The sequence below is a fragment of the Mixophyes fleayi genome, chromosome 6 (assembly GCF_038048845.1).
Source record: "Mixophyes fleayi isolate aMixFle1 chromosome 6, aMixFle1.hap1, whole genome shotgun sequence".
Lineage (NCBI taxonomy): Eukaryota > Metazoa > Chordata > Amphibia > Anura > Limnodynastidae > Mixophyes > Mixophyes fleayi.
The window spans coordinates 59,296,301-59,318,247 of NC_134407.1; the positions used below are offsets into that span (position 1 = coordinate 59,296,301).

A 21,947-nucleotide genomic window follows, 5' to 3' on the forward strand; every position below is an offset into this window, starting at 1 on the left:
CCATTGTTTTCAGTGGGGTTGGTGTCAATCACAAGCTGCCATTATGTAAACACTGCTGTGATTGGCTGAGCTTTTCCCATTATTTTATATAAGAAATGCATTTCAACAGGCTCCCTGTGCCCACTGAAATGTGTTGCCTATTCAAATTGAAGAGTTTGGGGGGATAACTTAAAGATTTATTCATAGCGATTTTAACCTCTGAACAAAATCAACCTTTAATACATCTCCTCCTAGGACTATTTTTTAAAGGTATTTTCTTGTGAGGTCTGCTCCATGATGTAGGTCCAGGCACGTATGCAATTATCCAATACTCATGCCTAGATATTTACAGTTTATTGTTACTTTTATACTGGCAGCTTGATGTTGTAATGTCTTTTGAAACATTTTGTTTGACAAAGAAGAAAAACTAAAGCCAAAAGTTCATTTTACCATAAAATATGGAAACAGCCTTTTGAAATGGATAGTTACCTGCTCTTGTTCTAGCGGCTGTCTTGGAAGTCGCGGCCATATTAACTGCTCACAAATAGCAGCAGTGATACTTTTATACTGTGAGTTAGAAGTTAGCTTTTTTGCGCTTCTTGTATGTCTTCTCTGTGTTTAATTTTATTATTTAATTGGTTGCCTGTTTTTCTGCTCTCTGCTGGGACTGGCTCTTCCACTCTCTTGCCTCACTAACGTGGTCTACCGTTGTCTGTTCTTTTTCTTTTTTTATTACCATGCCCCTCTTCCTTCTTTATCTGCTTTCTATCTCTTTTCTTACTCTGTTTTCCCTCCTATGGTCTGTCTAGAAAAGGAAGTCAAGCTCCAGTGTGCATTTAATGGTGAGCACCTATTGTTGGCGGCCGTGCATCACTGCATTGCTCTCCACCTCACCTTTATGACATGCATGTCCTGCTTGCATACATCACCATCTACTGCATGCTCCTGATAACATTCTGCCCACCGGATGTCATTGTCACCATGAGAACCTGGTCCAGTCCTTGCTTTGTAGACTGTACTCCCTGTCCATTTCATTCTACAAGTATTCTGCACTGTATGAGAAATGTAAACTACAGAGACCGTGATTGACTAAAATACGATAACCATGGTGTAGTGTGGCAGTAACGTGGAAAGGGATGTGGTACCAGTGAGAGACTAACTATCAGCAGAGCTTTCTCATCGTATATAAATGGCTTTATCTGCAGATTTTAATCTGATTTATAAACCACCAAGTCTCGGAGCTTTTCCAAATAATTTGTGGATCCATGCAAAGCACTACAGGCTTATTTATGTGTCTTTGTGACACTTATTATAAAATGAGTAAATGAATGATTATGGCTTCCTTTCTGTCTACTTCATTTAGCATAGTCTATAGAATATTTGACTTGGTAAGAGCAATGCTGAGAGGTAACCAACAGCAACCAATCAGACACCAGCTTTTGTTAATCAGACTACACTAGAATGATAAAACCTGATATCTGATTGGTTGTGTCCATCATTGCTCTTTGCACTGTGCTAGAGTACTTCAAGTTCTGAAACTGTATATGTACATATAAAGGACAATTAGAAAATTTGAAAACAAAAGAAATGCATTTTAAAATTGTCAATTTTTAAATTTTTACAATATTTTTGTAGTCGGAGTAATAATAAATACATTTATAGGATCAATATTTTTAAAATAAACTGCCATTTCTTATTTCATTGGTCAGATAGTCTCTGGCAAGATATATCTAACTGTCTATGGATATGAAGAGTCTATCTTGAAAGGGAAGTAGATCACTAATAATCCTCTGCATATGTCATGTGTCCGACATCAGTAGTTTTAGCATCCTTGAGATGAATAGCTTCTTGTGATGGAGATTTAAAAGTTGCTGATAACTGCAAATAGCATGGCAATGGAGGGGATAGATGACCATTACTGCTAGAGTGTCTGTAACCAACTAAACAAGATAGACTGTGGGTTCTTTTTGCAATTTTGACCCTTTGGATCGAGTAGAATTGAGTCAAATGACCTAAAGGTGGATGTTTCCTTTAGAATTGTTCACTATGTGTATAAACCTATGGTTGACGACTTCCAGTTTTGACCAATACAATGCCTTAAAATAATTTTTTTAACATTATATGTAATTTGCGTTTAGGCTGTTACAGAATACGGTTAGGCTCTTTTACACTACAAACTTTACAACGCCTCCCTATTATCCTGGTGATCAGTTTCTTAAGCAGTTGTCTGGTTATCAGAATAATTATATATATATTTTTATTTTTTTTTATTTTTTTTTTTTATTTATTTGTTCTCCATTGTTTGGGAACCAACTAGTGCAATATGTTTTATTATACACAATTTGTATAAATCATTAGAACTTTCTTATACCAGACAATGTACCGGTAATTAGAATCCTGTATGAGTGATTACATTGGTCTTTGTTAATACAAACGACAACCATAAATATATCAATGTTTCATATTAGAATTTAAAAGTAGACCGTGCTATTTAGTGACACAGTTTTCTGCATATTGCACAGTGGGTTCAAGCTGTCACTACTGTAACCTGTTCTGGAGAATATTATATTATCCTAGTTGACGTTATGTAAATATAATGGGATTGTGGTGGAATCCTTTGGGTCTGCACATTCCCTTCTGATACCTCTGTTGTATGCTGCTATTTCATCAGTGTTTGTACCATTTATGGAATGTGAGTGATGTGTAGCTAACAGTTCTAGTCATTGAGTCTCCATCATGAGATCAATAGATGATGGAACAGCTTGCTCTCCCCCACCCTCTCAGATATTGGGATAACTACAGTAGCTGTGATGGTATATGGGAAAGTTTCCCTCTAAATTAAGGGAAAAGCAGGTGCAGCTTCATTCTATGTAAGGGTATGCAGCAAAAAAAAAAGAAAAAAATCCTGTACGGTATAGATCAGTGGTGGGAAAACTCAGTCCTCAAGGGCTACCAACAGTTCATGTTTTTAGGATTTCTGTCTGTAGAAACAGGTGGGATAATTACTGACCCAGCCAAATAGATTAACTCAGCTGTGCATGATTAAAGAAATCCTAAAAACATGAACTGGTGGTAGCCCTTGAGGACTGTTTGCCCACCACTGGTATAGAGTATAGCCCTGAGGAGACTTGCATTAGTTGTCTGCTTGAACATGTTTTGTGTACATAATATGTAATTGAAAACTCTCCCCATTTAAGTACACAAACGTGTATTAAATAGGTGCAATTAACTGTAAAATGTTCATGTTCATAAGTAGTTTAGTGCAGTAGGATTTTTGTTTTTTTCGTATGCTTTTCAGAGAGACACTAGTGTGCAACAACACTCGGTGTTGCCGTGTTCTGTTTTAAAGTACAGTTATGTACGTTTATACAGGACAGGAAAAAGCGTAAATCTCTTGAGAGGGAGGAAGAATAACCATAGAGAACAAAATGTTAACCAACCAAAATAGAGAACAATGCCTTCCTTTGGGATTTATTTTTAAAAATAAATTCTACACAGTTTTGGTGATTGTGTCCATTTGAAGATTTGAGGAGGTCATAATTTGAATGCGACATAAGCTCTGACATCCCCTTACAGACAGATCTCTAATGATATATAATGAACACAAGCTAGTACAAGAGGAGCATTTTTAAAAAATATACATAAGGTTAAACTGTCATGTAAGTGGTGCATGATATTATAATATTCGTATCCCGTCTAATAAGTTAGTACATTCTGTAGAAAGCACTGTTGTAGATGTGAACAATGCATATACATGGAGCTGTTCAAAGTAGAAGAGCAAAATTACGAAGCAGCTGCTTGTACGTATTTACCTATCTCTTGTGCTTTTCATCACTTATTTTAGTGATGTGACTGGTGGGATTACACCAAACCTTTTACAGATCATTTAATTTTAATAACAAGCGTGCATCACTGCAGAAAATACAGCCACCAATAGCAAATAGCTGTAAGTAATAACTGCAGTGGAAGGTAGAAATTACAGTGTTTTATCCTGTAAAATAGCCCTCTTTAGACAAGTACCAATTTGCAGACCAGCACTAAGGAATCACTGCTGTTAGACAACGTCTGAGCTATAGATGCGGTTAAGGAGGATAAGAGTTGTAGTGTAACATAGAATAAAGAGAGAGGGCAGCACAGTCTACTTTAATGTGCCCATACAGACGTGCCACTGCTCTGCCCAGCACTGGGCCCACTGGATCTATGCCCATTGAAGTCACACGTCTGTGGCCAAAGAGGAAAGGTTTGACAGTCTGCAGTGTGATGACCGCACATGCAGTTAAATTACAATTTGTGTGGCATCGGCCTTTATATAGACTTTGAAGTCTCAGACAACCCAATCGGTTTTTGCAGTTGTTTTGTGTGTGGGCACCTTACGTCCGTGAGTTGCAGTTCTGTGCATTTAACGTTGCCCTTAAGCTTCTGGCACCTCTGCCTCGAATCGACCTGCCTTCTTGATTATGTCACTACAGCTAATTGATCCTAAAGCCAGTCAGCTGCTAAGATGCAGTCAGGACAGTGCTGTCAGAGATTTCTTTGTAAAAGATTACTTGAAACAGCAGCTCAGTTGGTTCTGACATTACAAACCTCTTAGTAGAGCTGTGATAGGAAACTTAATATGTAGTGACTCATACTCCCTGGACATCTGGATGAGCTGTTGTTTCAGTTAAAAATAAATTGCTGGGACATCTTAACCCTTTCTAGTGATGGAGAGTTCAGAGCAAAGTGAACAAATAAATGTATTGTCTGGGGTGTGCTTTCAGTTTAACACATTACCTGAGCTTACATTACTGAATACAATGTACATATTTGCTGGCAAGCTATTACTCTTTATAATTCACATTTATATCCCTACATGTTGCATATTGAAGTCATCTCTGTGCCTTTTTATCTGTAGTCTCATTGAGGTGTGCCTTTCTGCAGTGTTTTTTTTTTAGTTGATTGTGTTGTGTAGAGCTTAAGGCTGTGTTGGCTAACCTGTGACTCTCCAGGTGTTTGTGAAACTACAAGTCCCAGCATGCTTTGCCAATATATAGCAGCTTATTGCTGAAAGGGTATGCTGGGACTTGTAGTTTCACAACACCTGGAGTGTCACAGGTTAGCCAACACTGGCTTAAGGAGTCCAAGGGTGTATCACTAGCAGAGACTGACTGCTGCTAACACTCTTGTAGAGTCACAGATGGTCTGTACGTATAGTGACTCCAATTCCAAAAAAGAAAGATAAACATTACTTTTAAATTCTTTGAAATAAAAAAAAGAAGCTTGTAACTATTGATACAGAGGCATAAAATAAAAATGTTATCTCAATCACATTTCAACATTGACTTGGGCAGACTTTGGCAAAAACACCTTATATCTGCACTACCATCGACCTTTTTTTTATTTTTTATTAATGGGGCGCCCCTCCCCCTCTCCGCAGCCCCAGGGGGCTGCTACATGCAACTATTCTTCACACGGTTCTACTGGTTCTGTAATACAGCCTCCAGCTAAGCAGAATATTTTACTAGGTGCAGCTTTACAGAACAACAATTCTTAAATGTACATACATGGAATATTTGTATGTTCAATTTTCAAACTAGGGAGACCAAGTTAAGGGTAGTTGATCTTTTTTCCTATTTAATATAGAAGTGGGAAATAAACTAAATGAAAAAATTACAGTAATTAGTATTAATAGATCAAAGCCAATCATGTCAGTGCAAGCTGTAGGTAGTCGGCTTAATTATTTTGTTTATACACTACCAAACATTAATTTTGTCTTTTTTTTTTTTCCATGCATCCCTTTTTAATTTTATTTAAAGCACAAGAATGGACGAGAATCTGAGAGTCAGGTTTTTAGGAGCCAGCATAAAACACCTTAGAAACCCAAACACACCTCCCCCCCCCCCCTACACACCCACACATATACTTACAGTGCACATTGTAAATTAGCTCCAGATGGGAAATAAATCAGATGGCGATAATAGTTGATATGAATGTTTGAATATTTATTTATACACAATCTTTATAAGATCTGTTTACATTTTGAAAAGAAAATAAATTCATGTTATAATCCTCATCTGACTGCTTCCTTAAAATGTGTTCTTCATTTCTAGTGTGTGTAAGTACCTAGCGGTGCAGGTAGGTTGTGGTGTTGTGTTCAATGACATATAGTTGTTGCGTAGCTTTGCATATCTATGGTGTGATGAACAGGAAAGGGGATATCTGTTAACTGTTATGAGGAATCCATCAGGTGGAAGAACATAGTGTTGTTTTGTCATATCTGCAACAGAACATCTTTGCATCACATGTTCAACATTGACAAATCAGACAAGGGTAAAATGCACTCTAATGGTAAGCACCCAGACTTTTTCCATCCCTTATTAGCGTTAGACTAACATTTCCCCGCTTCCCCTGTGTTAAGATGGCCACACACTCAAAGGAATATGACATTTCTCGTGAGATGACTGGCAACATTCAGTTCTCTGGCTGAAGCAATTTCAGACTTTGTAGTTAAGACTGGTTACAAATATGCCTGGCTGTTCCATTCTATGGAAAATGTCATTTTGTTTCCCGATGACCATGTTTCTACAGTCATGGCCAAAAGTTTTGAGATTGACACAAGTATTTGTTTTCACAAAGTTTACGGCTTCAATGTTTTTAGACCTTTTTGTCAGATGTTGCTATGGTATATTGAAGTGAAATTACAAGCATTTCATAAGTGTCAAAGGCTTTTATTGACAATTACATTACATTAAATTTATGCAAAGAGTCAATATTTGCACTGTTGACTCTTCTTTTTGAAGACCTCTGCAATTCGCCCTGGAATGCTGTCAATCAACTACTGCCTGATGGCCGCCCATTCTTGCCTAATCAATGCTTGGAGTTTGTCAGAATTTGTGGGGTTTTGTTTGTCCATCCACCTCTTGAGCACTGACCACAAGTTCTCAATGGGATTAAGGTCTGGGGAGTTTCCCGGCCATGAACCCAAACTTTTAATGTTTTAATCCCGAGCCACTTATGGCAAGGTGCTCCATCATGCTGGAAAAGGCATTTTTCGTCACCACACTGTTCTTGGATGGTTGGGAGAAGTTGCTCTTGGAGGATGTTTTGGTACCATTCTTTATTCATGGCTGAATTCTTAGGCAAAATTGTGAGTGAACCCACACATGAATGATCTCAGGATGCTTTACTGTTGGCATGACACAGGACTGATGGTAGCGCTCACCTTTCCTTCTCTGAACAAGCATTTTTCCAGATGCCCCAAACAATCTGAAAGAGGGGATTCATCAGAAAAGAAGGACTTTACCACAGCCCTCAGCAGTCCAATCCCTGTACCTTTTTCAGAATATCCATCTGACCCTGATGTTTTTCCTGTAGAGAAGTGGCTTCTTTGCTGGCCTTCTTGATACCAGACCATCCTCCAAAAGTCTTTACTTCACTGTACGTGCAGGTGCACTCACACCGGCCTGCTGCCATTTCTGAGCAAGTTCTGCACTGGTGGTGCCCCAATCCCGCAGCTGAATCAACTTTAGGAGACTGTTCTGGCACTTGCTTGGACGTTTTTGGTCACCCTGAAGCCTTCTTCACAACTATTGAACCTCTCCTTCGAGTTCTTGGTGAGCTCATAAATGGTTGATTTAGGTGCAATCTTACTAGCAGAATATCCTTGCATGTGAAGTCCTTTTTGTGCAAAGCAGTGATGACTGTACGTTTTTTGTTGTAGGCAACCATGGTTAACAGAGGAAGAACAATGATTTCAAGCACCACCATCCTTTTAAAGCTTCAAGTCTGTATTTCTAACTCAATTGGCATGACAGAGTGATCTCCAGCCTTGTTCTCGCCAACACTCTTGCCTGTGCTAATGAGAGAATCACTGACCCGATGTCAGCTGGTCCTTTTGTGGCATGGCTGAAATGCAGTGGGAATGTTGTTTTTGGGATAAAGTTCGTTGTCATGGCAAAGAGGGACTTTGAAATGAATTGCAATTCATCTGATCACTCTTCATTCTACACATTCTGGAGTATATGCAAATTGCCATCATAAAAACTGAGGCAGCAGTCTTTGTGAAAACTAATATTTGTGTCATTTTCAAAACTATTGGCCATGACTGTAGACATAATAACGCACCCTTACCTTTAATAATCCTTAATAGTTATAGATCACAAAATGTGGAAAATTTTCATGCATTTTCTAAAACTCTCATGTGTCCCCATTGCATAAATGCTATAATAAGCAACCATCTAGATCATCAAATCTACAGCTTAATGCGCTTTTAAAAGTGAGAGCAGAGCATGGATGCACAAAAGCATGTACATGTGCAGCACGGTGGCTTAGTGGTTAGCACTTCTGCCTCACAGCACTGGGGTCATGAGTTTGATTCCTGACCATGGCATTATCTGTGTGGAGTTTGTATGTTCTCCCCGTGTTTGCGTGGGTTTTCCTCCACATGCTTCGGTTTCCTCCACACTCCAAAAACATACTGGTAGGTTAGTTGGCTGCCATCAAAATTGACCCTAGTCTCTCTCTCTCTCTGTCTGTCTGCGTGTGTGTGTGTTAAGAAATTTAGACTGTAAGCTCCAATGGGGCAGAGACTGTGAGTTCTCTGTACAGCGCTTCGGAATCAGTGGTGCTATATATATATATATATATATATAAATGATGATGTGCATAGTTCCCAAAAATTATATTGACTGCGGGAAGAGGATGAAAGGTGGATAAAAGTAACTAATGTTCTTCATGTTGTTCCTTGCATAGTACGGGGTCAGCACACTGGTGCTCCTAGTTATGAGGAGCATTGCAGAGAACAGATTTCCTTTTGCAGAGAAAGATTATAAAAATGAGATAAAGTGGTGGAAAGGGTGCATTTTCGGAGGGTTCCTTTCTGTGCGGGGAGCTGTCCAGCCATTTGTTTGGAAGTGGACTTTGACATTTACACTTTTGCACAGTGTGCCTTCCTTGATAAATGACTTCCACTGTATGTAGAACTGCTTTAATTTTGAAAACTCCCATGTCCTCTCCCATATTCTCGGCTTGTAATTGTTGCCTCATGTTTCTTTTTTGTGCATCAACTGCAATAGAACGTTTTACAGGAATATATTGGCTCTAAATTATCTAGGTGTATAATTTCGACTCCAGCAATAAGCCGTAACATTTAAGCTTTTTAATGCCAAAAAATGGAACTGGCCAGGGAAAGTCAGGACTCATGGGAGCTGTACTTATTGCTAATCTGTTGCCCTAAAATACCATATACAACAATTTTTTCCCATAAGCCAAAGTCAGGGAAAGGTCAATTATAATGTGGTGAGTATGTGATATGCACCATGATTAGTGTTTGTACCTTACTTGCCCACTCTCCTGGAGCAGTCAGGAGACTGGTGTTCTCCCAGGGAAGTAGGCCACCCTTCCTGGCCATAACACAATCACTGCACAGTGAGTGGTAGTCCTTGGTGACGTGGATCGCGTTGCCTTCTCACTTACAGGTGCATGTATTGGTTATATTTATTGTTAAGATGAGACCGTTTAGATTGTGCAGTGTCAACCATAAATTGATTACAAAGAGTAAGAATTCTCTTACATCGACTCGATATCCATTTGAGGTTTACGATTATGGTGATACATATACCAGAAATCAGCAAGCGTGTCTTGTAGGGTTAGAGAGCCTTTGGTCCATTTCATGTTGCCTAGTTACACATCCCACTGAGTCTGATAAGCTGAGAAATATGGAAGTTGTAGTTTAACGACTTCTGGAGGGCGAAAGGTTTGGAAAAACCCTGGACCTTACCTTTAGCCCATCACGCACTACCCATGCTATTGTCCTAGCATGGCTTCCGTATCACGGCCACACCTAGTCTTCTGTAGTTTGTGCTGTATTACCATTTTCAGTGTCCAGCAAGACATTATGCCACAGTCTTATTAACTGAGCTATGCATCATTTACCCAATGTATTTTTTATTACTTTTCTTTTGTTTTATTACATTATGCTACAGTTGTTTTATTAGTAAATGAAGTGATCACCATGGCTTCTGAACATTGTTTTTGTCCCATTGCTCTTCATTTCCTCTTGCAGCATTGTAAAAGAAATCTCTATCATTTCTGGTTTCTGAGGAAACCACTGTTTTCTCCAGCATATGTGTTTTAGGGAGGAGGAAACAAAACCTTTTTTTTCTTATGACAGCTTAAACCAGTTCCACCCCATCAGCAGGACTAAACCATCTGTTTTTCTATCTCAGCCGCAGACCAACAACAAAAACAGCATAGTAAGCCCAGCAAAAGAAAACCCCCCATTGCAGACAACAATGGTATAATCCCCGTCTACTATTATTTCTGGGTTTTCAATGTCTGGGATGTGAGCAGTGGGAATGCTGCTTGTGCTGTGACATCCAAAATTCATGTTTGCATTTTATTTTACTTCTGCTCTTGTTGTGTTCATGTTTTAATTTGTTTGTGGTATATGGTTAGTGTCTCTCTTTTCTGTAACATGCTGGGAAGGGAACTGGCAATGGCCTCCTGGAATTCCCATATGACTGGTGTCTGCCTATGAAATTAAAACCAGTCGCTTAGCCTTTTCACTGCCTGAAGTCACAGCATAGTAACAGTTTCAGTGACTACATTCGGTCGTGAAAAGGTAAAAGATCCAGGTGGCCAGCTGCATTAGACATAGGAGTGGTAAGAAAACGCTAACATTGGACCTACTGCATTGTCATGGTTTACTAAGCTGGTACTGCATTCTCTCAGAGTTCTAGCATGAATCCATTCTCCTCAACCTTGTCACGATCAACCTGTGTGGTTCAGATTCTTAAATCAAATCAATTTAATTTTGGATTTACATTTGGAGAAATAGAATTACTAGATGACCACCAATTAGGCCAATTAAAGATAACCAGTGTGAGTTATGGTCTAGCCCCTAGGCTCCCAACTGATATGTGTATCCCATAGGCGGTACCTTTGTAATCAAGGGGTACTACAGTTTGTTTAATATAACGCAACTCAAAATAACATTACATTTATTTGAAATTATAATTCTAGATTTCATCATGTTCTAGAAAGTGGAAATACCCACAGTCTAAATATGGTGAATATCATGCCTTCATTGTTGAGGTATACAGTCACCAGACTAGTACCATCGACCACATTCATGCTCTCCACCGTGTGTCATTTCCACCATTCGTTATTGGGATAACTGTTTACAACTAACTTTTACCCTGGATGTTGATTGTATTTTGTTGGAAGGCTTCACTACTGGTATTAACCTTTTTCATGAGCGCTGAATCCCTTTCATGTGCCTGTGGCAGTGTGGGCTACATCTGGGCTTAAAATGTCCACACTTGCACAGTAATGTCCTAATAATCATCCCGGAGAACAGTTTTGTATGATATGTCTAACAGATGTTGGCACTCCGTATAGAGTAACTGGTTCCTATGGCCCATCACTTACCCATAGCTCATTGAGAATTAACCCTAAGGAATGGAGGCAAAGGCCATGTAATCCAGCCAGCAACATTCGAAGTGCAGGGTCTCTGAACAAGCAGATCAAGTGATCATTTTAAATTAATTGAAATATAATGTAGAATGAGAACATAGCAATGCATAACTACATGTATAACCCATGGCCTTTGTCTCTCTTCGAATGTGCACCATGGAATATTACACAACTGAACACCGCTTTCTTGCAGGTTTTAATAACATGAGTTATCGGTGCTTGTTTGAGGGGTGTCATCACATGTCTTGGGTGGCTGTTTTCTGGCACTTGCCAAACATTTTTGTGTTTTACTTATTGCTCTTTTTTTGTGTTTGTTTTCTTGTAATGTATGAGATTGTGACTGTTTCTATAGTTAGACACATGACTGAGTTTTTAGTCCATTTTTAGGAAATTAAATGTTACTGAGGAAATTGCAATACATGAAATGTTTCCACCTTTTATTTTGCCATCATACCTGATAGTGTTTCCCAATTTGTATCCAACTATTACTAGTAGATATAGTGTATAACGTGATGGCTATGTATGAATATACTTTTTGCAAAAAAATTTTACCCAAAAAAAAAAGACGTAAATTAAATCACTAGTGGTTAACAGCACAAGAGGTTCAGATAAATTGCAAATCCTCCTTACTACCTTCATACCCACAAATATTTGTAACATCCACGATGACTGTAGTGCAATGACATTTGTCCTACTGTATGTGGCGTCTGTGTTGTATGTTCTGTACATATGGCATACTGCCACAGTATTCCTGTTGCACTGCGTGTAATTGCTGTTCACCATTTTCCTTGCAATATTTGATTTTCTCTCTCCACTACTTTTTTTAGGAACCTCAAACAACTGTTGTCCACAACGCAACAGATGGGATAAAAGTAAGAAGTACAGTTGTATCTCCCTCCCTGATTGCTGCTTCTTGTGATATCTTTAATTTAGCAGGACCCCTCATTTGTCTGTATCTACAAATCAAAACAAGTATATGATTTTTTTTATTTTTTTTTTTAACTTTAGGAGCCTATCTAAAGCTGTTCCCTAATACTTGCTGTAGTTCACCTGTGAACTATACACGTCAAGGTTAAATATTTGGACATCGGCCGAATTCCTGTGACAGTCAATTATATTTTATAGGTCAATAATTAATAATCTTAAACTTAGTTATTTGGGCAAGTAGCTCTCACATCTTTTATTTAAAGCACAGGCCATAATCATTATTTATTTATATGGCACCACCGATTCCATGACTTCCTAGAGCCTGTAGATGGTGCTCCCTGATGCTTTCTATGGTGAATCAGTGGTAAAGATAGTGATGTTATACACTAACCTGTTACATTTCATCAAAATGAGGACCACCCACGTATCGGTCAGAAATACAACAGTTATACTATTTCAGATTCAAAGTAACAGGACATATTCGTGTGATAACCCCTAACCCCCACCACCACAGACACAAATATTTTAACTATCAACAATTTATTCTTATTGGTTGGTACATAATCCTCCTGAAATATTCATATATGTTATTTTACACCTTAGGGAACTTCAGTTGATTTGTAGGCAGACTTCACTAATCCCCCATCTGATAGATCATGGAGGGGAGATAAACTGGCAAACGCAGGGAGGTGTGGCACTACAAATTGCACCATTTTGGCTGTGCCCCCTATTGCACAATGCAGTACATAATTGGAAATGTTACTATAGTGTGTGGGTGTGTATATATAATAAATATGTGTATATATATATATTATAATGTACATGAATGATCACATACTTTTTCTTTCACAGGGTTCGACTGAGAGCTGTAACACCACAACTGAAGATGAAGATTCAAAAGGTAGATATCTTCCTGTAACACTCCATGTAGCACTCTGATATTTGTAGTATAACCTTATTGCTGCTGTGTACACTTGGATCACTGTATCTTTGCTGTTATTTCGAAAATAGCATGTAGAGTTGAAGCATCCCGAGTCCTTTTAAGACTATGCCCTAAATTAAAAACTCTGCACCCCACATGCCCAAGCCCCATTCTCCTTTGTCTGTTGGGAAAATAGGTGACTGGTATAGAGCAATGTTGTCGGAAATCAGAGTAAATCTACATAAAATTGTACTGAATGCTTCCCTCCTCAACATTGTGACTAATTAACTGGTATGGTAAATACAGACCTGGTTATTAATAAATATATATTTTTATATTTTCTTATTATTTTTCACTTTTGCATAAAAAAATGTTGTTTTTTTTATCAGCTGACACGAACATATGTTGCGTTTGTCCTTTTAACGGCTCCCTAAAGTCTACGGACATGGTAGAAACCATTCATTTAAACATTCACCACACTTATTTTTTTATTTTTATAAAAGTCCCTGCGTTTGCTGTCCCCCAAAACATCCTGACGGTGACAATTTTCTCCTCTTCATAGGCTCAAAACTATATTTGCACCCTACAAAATATTTACATTGGTTACAGTAAGCCAGCTATAATCACTTCTATGAATCCCAAAAGTGCGGTTTTATTTACTGTATCAATGTCTACATTTGTTCCTGCCTGCCCGTCAGCTGAAAAATACGGGCTCAACCAGCACATTGCTTCCTCTAACTGTGTTCATTTGGTTTCAACAATACGTCTGCTGTAACACTAACATTGAAGGAATGCTCTGGTTTGCTGGTGTGATTGTGATGGGAAGCACTACCCCAGATCATAGTAACAGGATGTGTTGCATCTCATAAATGATGCAATGAAATGCTGAGACAACATGTACTTTACTAAGATGGAGCAGAGTATAGGAAGAAGAGACATCAATCTTTTAAACTACAAGTCAATGCTTATTTATTTATGATGCTAAAAGGGAAAATAACATTGGGCAACCGCGAAGTGCTGTCTTCAATAAGATACCTCGCCAATGAATTAGTGCGTTAAGGATCAGCGACTGATTTTGTCTAATTATATCCTGTGGAACAATCAGTACCTGTTAATGTTATAACTTCCAAACACCACTGCATTCTGACGTGATCAAGAGTCAGGGAAGCAATTCAGAGAAATAAATTTGTAATGAATGCAATGTGGTCTTTAGGTCAAAAAGAACAAGCTTATCTTGACCATCACTATCTAACTTGGATAGCACCTAGGGTGTAGCGGTACTGCCAAGCAGCCACAGTTAGTTTCTTTAGGTGTGAGTGCCGTGTATTATATATCATCGGCCAATCAAAGCCATTTAAGCTTGCACAGGGCAGGCTTAAGACCTAAGGTCACTTTATATAACATGGTGATAGAAGTTGGTGTAAAACTAATATATACATATTTAAAAATATGTACATTGAAAACTTAGAAACAATAAATTCAAATTGTGATTGCTATTCTTAACCTTAATAAGTTTGCTTTTACGAGCCATTTGAGAATGGTTTGTTTTAGGATTGTAATTTGTTCAATCTGAGCAACAGCCTGCCCCCTGGTGACTACATTGTATCTTGGCTGCTGTTGGATGAATGAGTGTACCGTAACAATCAGGTTACATCAGCAACATCTTATTATTCATTTGGACTGGACAGCAAAACAAGCCTGCAGAGTGTCTTTATAATGGAGAACCGGGAAACTGTAACACTCATTATGAGAAATGAGACGAACAATAAGGCTTAAGAGCAACCACTGTCTTCATGGTGGAAGACTATGCCAAAAAATAATATAATTCACAAGACATGCATTTGCTGTCCTTAATTGTATGTCCTTTTGTTGCAATGTGCAGACTACATCTTAACAAACCCACTTTGTTACGTCTGCAACTCTGTTCGAGATTGACTAAGAACACTAGTTATGTACGATGATTAAAATAAGGTTAACGAGGCCTTCCTTTTACTTTGCTGCAAAACTCGGAGACTATTGTAACAAGTCTCAAACAATTGCAAGTGTAGAAGAGTATTGATTAGCAGTTGCAGACACTTCCAGTTCAAGTGGCAGCAATTCTTTTTGTATACAGTACATAGTATAATTTCCTGAGGCCTGCTAATGTTAATGGGAAGGGAGCGGATTACAGAAAGTAATCAATAGGTGAGACCAATGAAGTTGAGCTGAATACAGATTGGTTTTATAAAATGTAGATGAGGGCAATTGCATTCCATTAAAAAGGCTACTATTAAAAAAAAAAAAAATAGTCTCATTTTACTTACTAAGATAATTTTATATTCTAATAATGAAATCTATTAATATCTCTACTGTTCCTGAATAGTATGATTTCAAATGGCTCTAAGCAAAACTCTTGTTCCCAAACTGGCAGTTTCAGCCAGTAATTACAGAAATGTTCCTTATCCCTTATTTGCTGTTGTAAAATTGAGTTACTTTGGATAGCCTGAATAACTATGACCATCCTTGTAAATAACTTTTTTTGATTTATTTATTTTAATGTATTGATTGCCTTCCTGTCTCCTGTGCATTTGTTAATTTGCTGCATACCGGTCAGCATCTCTTCTCTATCCTGGGGATGGCCCTTTGCTTCTCCAAGGATGGAGCCAAAGCGAGAGCAAAATACAGACTCAGTCCTTGCAGTCACAGTTTGGTCTGTGTGGTGCAACCAGTAAGTCACGAGTGGATTGCTGTGTTATACCCTTCTCGCCTTTTGTATGGTGTTGTGCACTGTCCACATAGACCTATTGTACTGCTGGACCCATGTGAAAATCCCATTGTACAAAACCTTTATATATTCCATTTCCCACGGTTTGCATGTTCTTGTGACACCCTGTCCTTTTGTATTTTGTATTTGTAGCGTGAGAAGATTTAAAAGGAAAATAGAAATAACTATGGAGTTAGAGACTAGGGTGGCAGGAATGTCGGGCCAGCAGGCCACTCCTTTACTAATAATACTACTTCTGGTACTGCACAGTTATGGATGACTTATGATGTTTTATATTTTGGAACAGCTTATTTCTGGTTACCTTCTAAAATCGACTTTTGTTTTGTCCACTTACTATAATACAGATTGGAAGTCGTTGGGATTGTGGTCATGGAGTGTGGAGCTTGGTGGGAAAGGGAATGGCTCAGTGCTGTTGGGTGGAGATTAAGTCCAGGCCTACGCATACTGGTTTAATATTAATATAATCATGTATATGACAAAAACACATAGGTTTAAAACCTCTATTCATATTTCCCTAAAATAGTGTACAATTCATTATCTATAAGGGCTTACTGAAGGATTCCAGAAAGAATGTTTTAGCTATGTATGGTACCTATTCTTCACCACTGTTACTGCATCATTTTAGCTTTTTTTTTTTTTTTAAGGAGTTGCAACTTTTCAAGCGGTTATGTAGCAGGGATATGGGACTCCTGTAAACCATTTCCCATGAAATCACCTGTGATATTGTTCTCCATCCACCACATTTGTGAGATAAATAAACGAATAGTGAATAATGTCATGCAGTAGAAGCAAAGGCGCTTTCCAGGTGGTTCTCTGAAAAGCTTTTGAAACCTGCAATTGACCCATAGGCCACCAGCAGGACATCCTAGAGTAAGAAGTCAGCAAGTGTAAATACTTTGTATTCCATTGATGACACAAAATCTATTTTAGCTTTTTCCAGTTTCTACCCCTTAATTTCTGTGTAATAAAGGTTCCATTGAGACATAAACTACCATTGTTAAATCACAGCAGAGCAGAAAAAAAATAAAAAAAAATTCAAAGAAGACAAAGTAGAGCAATATTTCATGACTACATTATCTGGTCCAGACATGTAGAAAGGCACATGGCAGCGGGCGATATATAACTATAGACTGCAATATGGTTTACAGTTTTTCCAGATGAATGTAGTAGGGATTGTTGGGTGTGGTATTTTTTTTTTTTTTTTTAGGGGGGTTCAGAAATGGAGAAGCAACAAAAAGGTTGTCTGGGGGGGGGGGGGGGACGTGACTTTAATCTAGGCCTTGAGTATCGGCAGCTTTCATCGTAGTTACGTTTTATTGTATACAGCAGGGCAAACCAAAACGGTTTGGTTATGTTTTGTTTTTTTCCCAACCCCTTTTCCTTTTTATGTTGTATTACTGTATGTTTAGTTAACTTGTAACCATTTATCTTTTGGTTTCCTCTTGTTTTGTTAATCAATATGTTTCTTTACAGCTTCCCAGTCTTGTGAAGAGAAAGTGCTAGCCTGGGAAAGCCCAGGTCAGACACTGGAGGTAGAGCATGCTCAGCCGGAGCCACTGCTCACTCCAGTTGTACCATTTTCACTTAGCAGTTCATTGTGTAAGTTAGCCATTAGTTGGTTGTGTTTCAGTAGACCTCTATTCGTAGTGATCCTCCCTAGTTACCTACATATGTTAATCATCACTGTCCTCTTCCAAACTTACTTGCATCTTTAATAGACACCTATAGAGCCTAGCTATCAGAGGAGGGCTGGCTACTCTTCACTTAGGGACAAGCAGACTTAAGTGGCCCATGGCACGGCACCACCATTCCACTTGTCAGGTTATTATGATAATGGAGAAGTCACTTATCAGAGAGGTTTTTCACTTTAAATAAACCTCCACCATTCACTCTATTTAGAAGGGCCTCAGGACTTATACTGCTGGGACCACAGGCAATCACCGTATACACTGCTGGACTTTCTCAGTAGCAGGGGAGATTTGACGCAATGTGTGGTGAAAGGTCAGGGCCAGGCTCTGTAAATTAAGGTTAAGGCTGTTCGGCACCTCCTTTCAGTCAAGAGAATAAAGGGACTCTGGTTCCAGAGGATTAGTAATTGTTATGTGGACACTGCAGTTTGTTTGACACTTTTGGCATTTTATTCATGTGTTTAAAATAATTATTCCCAGTTTTTATGCCGTCAGCAGCTGGTATGAGTGATGCCAGCCTGCTCTTGAAGTTTCTGTGACCGGTGTGTATGTTAAAATCACAGTTACTCAAGTTGCAACACCTTCACATATATTACCTGGCCATTGTCCCTGATGTTTACTAGATATTATGGAGCCAAGTCAGCAGGGATCTCTGGGCAGACCAAGGTGGTTCTGTATACCAAGAGCCACCCTTTCCATATCAGGTTAGCCAATAGGAGTCCTTTCCCAGGAATGTCAAGCATGGTGCCCAGATACTTTTTGCTTATCAATCCCAAAACCATAAGGGGTGGGTGGGAGTGTTGCCTATTTGGTGCTGGCTGGGTATTATGGTTCCCACTTTACCAAAGCAGTTGGAGGAAGGAGATGATTCTCAGAGCTAGCTTCTTGCGGTGGCCTAGCAAATGCAGTGATACACCACTGCTTGCCACTGCGAAGTAGGTTGTGATATTGTGTGATACTCTAACGCGAGAGGGAAAATCAAGTGAGTTAGTGGACTGAGGTCTCCAATAAAGCTACTCCTCTGTGTGTTGTGTATAGTTTGTTATTTTGACGGTGGTCAGCTACATGTCTTGATAAACAAGTGTTTTGTTTATGCTGCCTATCTGTCTTACCATGTGTTCATACTCATGTCCAGGTATCCAGATCCCAGCTCCAAACCTTCTCATTGACTGATCTGTGTTGGTTGTATGGTCACTCAGAGAAAGATAAAAGTACATTTACCCAAGTGGAATCCCAAGACGGTCTATTCCACCTGGGTATCGTCACACAGAGGCTTGAATTAATAGTCATATCTCCCCTGCTAAAGAGACACCCAAGCAGCACCAAAGTGATTTGTAGTGGTCCCAACTTTATCTGAGTGCTGAGGCCCTAAAATAGATTGAATGGTAGTCATGCTATTAGAAAGGGAGGGGATCTAGTTCAGGGGATAAGTGGACCTGTCATCTACAAACAATGGCTTGAACTTAAATTCTTGATAATGTAGCCTATCAGTTCCCTAGAAATCGGTACATCATGAGTATAAGTCAGACCTTATGAATATATTGGTCAGTCAGTACCTAAGTGATATCATTAGTTTCTACAAAACAGATGATTCCACTGGGTGTAGGTTTCTGGTCCACTTTCATGATCTGGCCAATTCTCATCCTGCTAGTCTTGGTTGTAATTATTTCCTTTCTGAAAGCTTGCTTCAAAATCTGCTATATGATTGCTGATATGGGTCAGCCACTTAGTTGCTACACAATGTGTTTATGCACTTTGGAGTGTGGCGAGTTTAGCACTAAAGGAATCTCCCCTTTTCACATTTTGGACCTAATCTATACAAATTAGAGATCCAGGGGGCAGTTGCAAATCCTTTCCCCCCTTGCCAGCCCTCCCCTGCTACCTATACTGACCCTGTACGTATCTGTATCTTGAGTTCAGTAGAAGCTTCCCCACAGTATGGGGCCTCACCAACTTGGGCTGTCCACTTCTTTATCACAGAGAAGTGTAGTGCTAGTTACTGGTTCTTTCCATTCTAAACAATCTCACTAACCTTTAGTGATCATTTTATGTGGGGAAGAGTAGTAATGCCTTGTTTTGCTCTTTGTGATTTGTTGCCCAAATGTATTCCTTTTCTGATATTCTGTGAAAATGATGATTTTGGTGTTTTTCTTGTTCATACAGTGTATCTGCACACATTTTAGATATGATGCAGTCTTTATGCTTTTCTTGACTCCTTTTAAGCAAAAACTTTCATTCATAATTTGATTATGCAAATTTTCAAAACCTGGAAAACACTGATTTGTTAATGGGGCAAAGGGATTTAAGTAGGGTCTCTAACAAGCCTTTATATTTTTGCTGTATGTATTCCTAATATCCTTGTTTATACCATTACAATGTTTTCTGAGAAGATAACTTTCTGATACTAATCACAGCATCGACCTACTATTTACACACTTTCTCTTTCTTATGCTTTACCTAGGATAGTTGCACTTTATATGTTTTCTGCTTGCATGCTTCTGGATGGTGTCTCTCTTCAGACTGTGACTTACCATTTGTTTACTATAGCTTACTATGTTGCTATAGTCTTGCTAGTTTCCTGGCATTGAACAGGGAAATAGAGAAAACATTTTTTACTTAGATGTGGGTGGTTTCCACAATTTGTCTTTGTTCATCAATCAAGTCACACAATCCAGACTGCTTGTATGGAAACATGTGTGTGATCATGCTCTCCTGGAGCCACACAAAGACCCAGAATGGGGTTGGCATCCTAGAATGACCCAATTAATTTTCAGGGTAACTAGCCATGCATTGTAAGTCAGACTGGACACCTTTGATAAGAAGATGACAACAATTTAATTTAAATTTAATGTTGAATTAATTGTATTTCCCGGTTTTATACAAAAGATCATGTCGAGCTAAATATATGTTGAGGAGATCAGCTAGACTTTGTGTGTCAGCAATAATACAACTTGTCTGAATGTAGCCCCTGAAGATATAATAATTAAGGGGATCAAATGGAGCTTGTAATAATCTTTCTTTAACAATTTCTCACTAAAATTCACTGGTGTACACAACTTTCATACCACACTTTAAATAGCACTTCAATGTTTTGTTTGAGTAAGCACTGTGTGTGCTCACTGTATATGAATGTGTAGATGTTAACTAAGGTGTGACATAGCAAATTATAGTTCTAGAAATCTGTACATTTGCTAACATTTAGCACTGGGTCACTATGCCACTATATTTGTTCATTGTAAAAAAAACAAAACCCCAAGGCTATATGGGTTCATTTTAATGGCCCACCATATCTTTCAGTATAATTAAATGTACCATTAGTCCTTGGAGGTCTGAGGTTACAACAACGTATTTATGCACACTGTCCATCTGGGTTCTCTGTACTGAAAGATCTATGTATTTCAATGAATAATATGGGGATGTGGTCTTAATTCTTCTCTTTATCACATCTGGTCCTTGGTTCCACAACCAAGCAACAACCTTTATAAACTTTAACCAAGCTTATTAAGGATTTTTAGTGCACAATGCAACTTTATTTTTACAAAAACAATATTCACTTTTAAATATTTGTGGGATCATACCAGTCCAAGCTGGTTAAATATTAAAGCGTTGTTTGCAGCTGTGAATCCTTATTCCGCACCCCTCTCTTGTCTGCACAGTAGCAGTAGCTCTTCATTCCTCTCTTGGTATTAACATCCAATTATGATTTGAGATTTCATGATTAATCATGCACATTGTGCAGTGTCACTCACTCTCTCCCTTCTCCCCAACAGTGCGGAAACAGGAGATTATCAAGATTACAGAGCAGCTGATTGAAGCGATCAACAATGGCGACTTTGAAGCTTATACGTGAGTTGATCTTGTAATGGTTTTTTGATCTTATCCAATCCTCAGTCTGGCATTAGTTCTAGAAGCAATGAAGGCGACGAGGGCAGGAAACAAGCAGTGCTTGTGATGTTCAGAATGTTTACAGTGATTCACACCCATCATAATTAGAACTGAACAAAATATCAAACTATGATGGTGTGTGTGTGTTTTATATATGTGTGTAATATATATATATATATATATATATATATATATATATATATATATATATATATATGTATATATATGTATATGTATAATAGATATATGTAATATCTATCTCTACATCTATAAATTATATATATATATATATATATATATATATATATATATATTCTATATCTATGTA

At 38.4% G+C, this 21,947-nt stretch overlaps 1 protein-coding gene across 33 annotated transcripts in view; it reads left to right on the forward strand.

Annotated features, from left to right (window-relative positions):
• CAMK2G (calcium/calmodulin dependent protein kinase II gamma) overlaps positions 1-21,947 on the forward strand; it is a 182,854-nt gene that overhangs the window by 152,662 nt on the left and 8,245 nt on the right. For 3 of the 33 annotated variants that reach the window (XM_075216644.1, XM_075216647.1, XM_075216650.1), the window contains 7 exons: positions 789-821; positions 10,185-10,253; positions 12,261-12,305; positions 13,213-13,261; positions 15,876-15,989; positions 17,520-17,645; positions 21,505-21,580. In XM_075216644.1, the coding sequence (XP_075072745.1) occupies positions 789-821; positions 10,185-10,253; positions 12,261-12,305; positions 13,213-13,261; positions 15,876-15,989; positions 17,520-17,645; positions 21,505-21,580 (512 nt within the window). The remainder of the gene's footprint in view (positions 1-788; positions 822-10,184; positions 10,254-12,260; positions 12,306-13,212; positions 13,262-15,875; positions 15,990-17,519; positions 17,646-21,504; positions 21,581-21,947) is intronic. The other 30 variants (XM_075216648.1, XM_075216652.1, XM_075216659.1 and 27 more) reach the window with 13 other exon arrangements.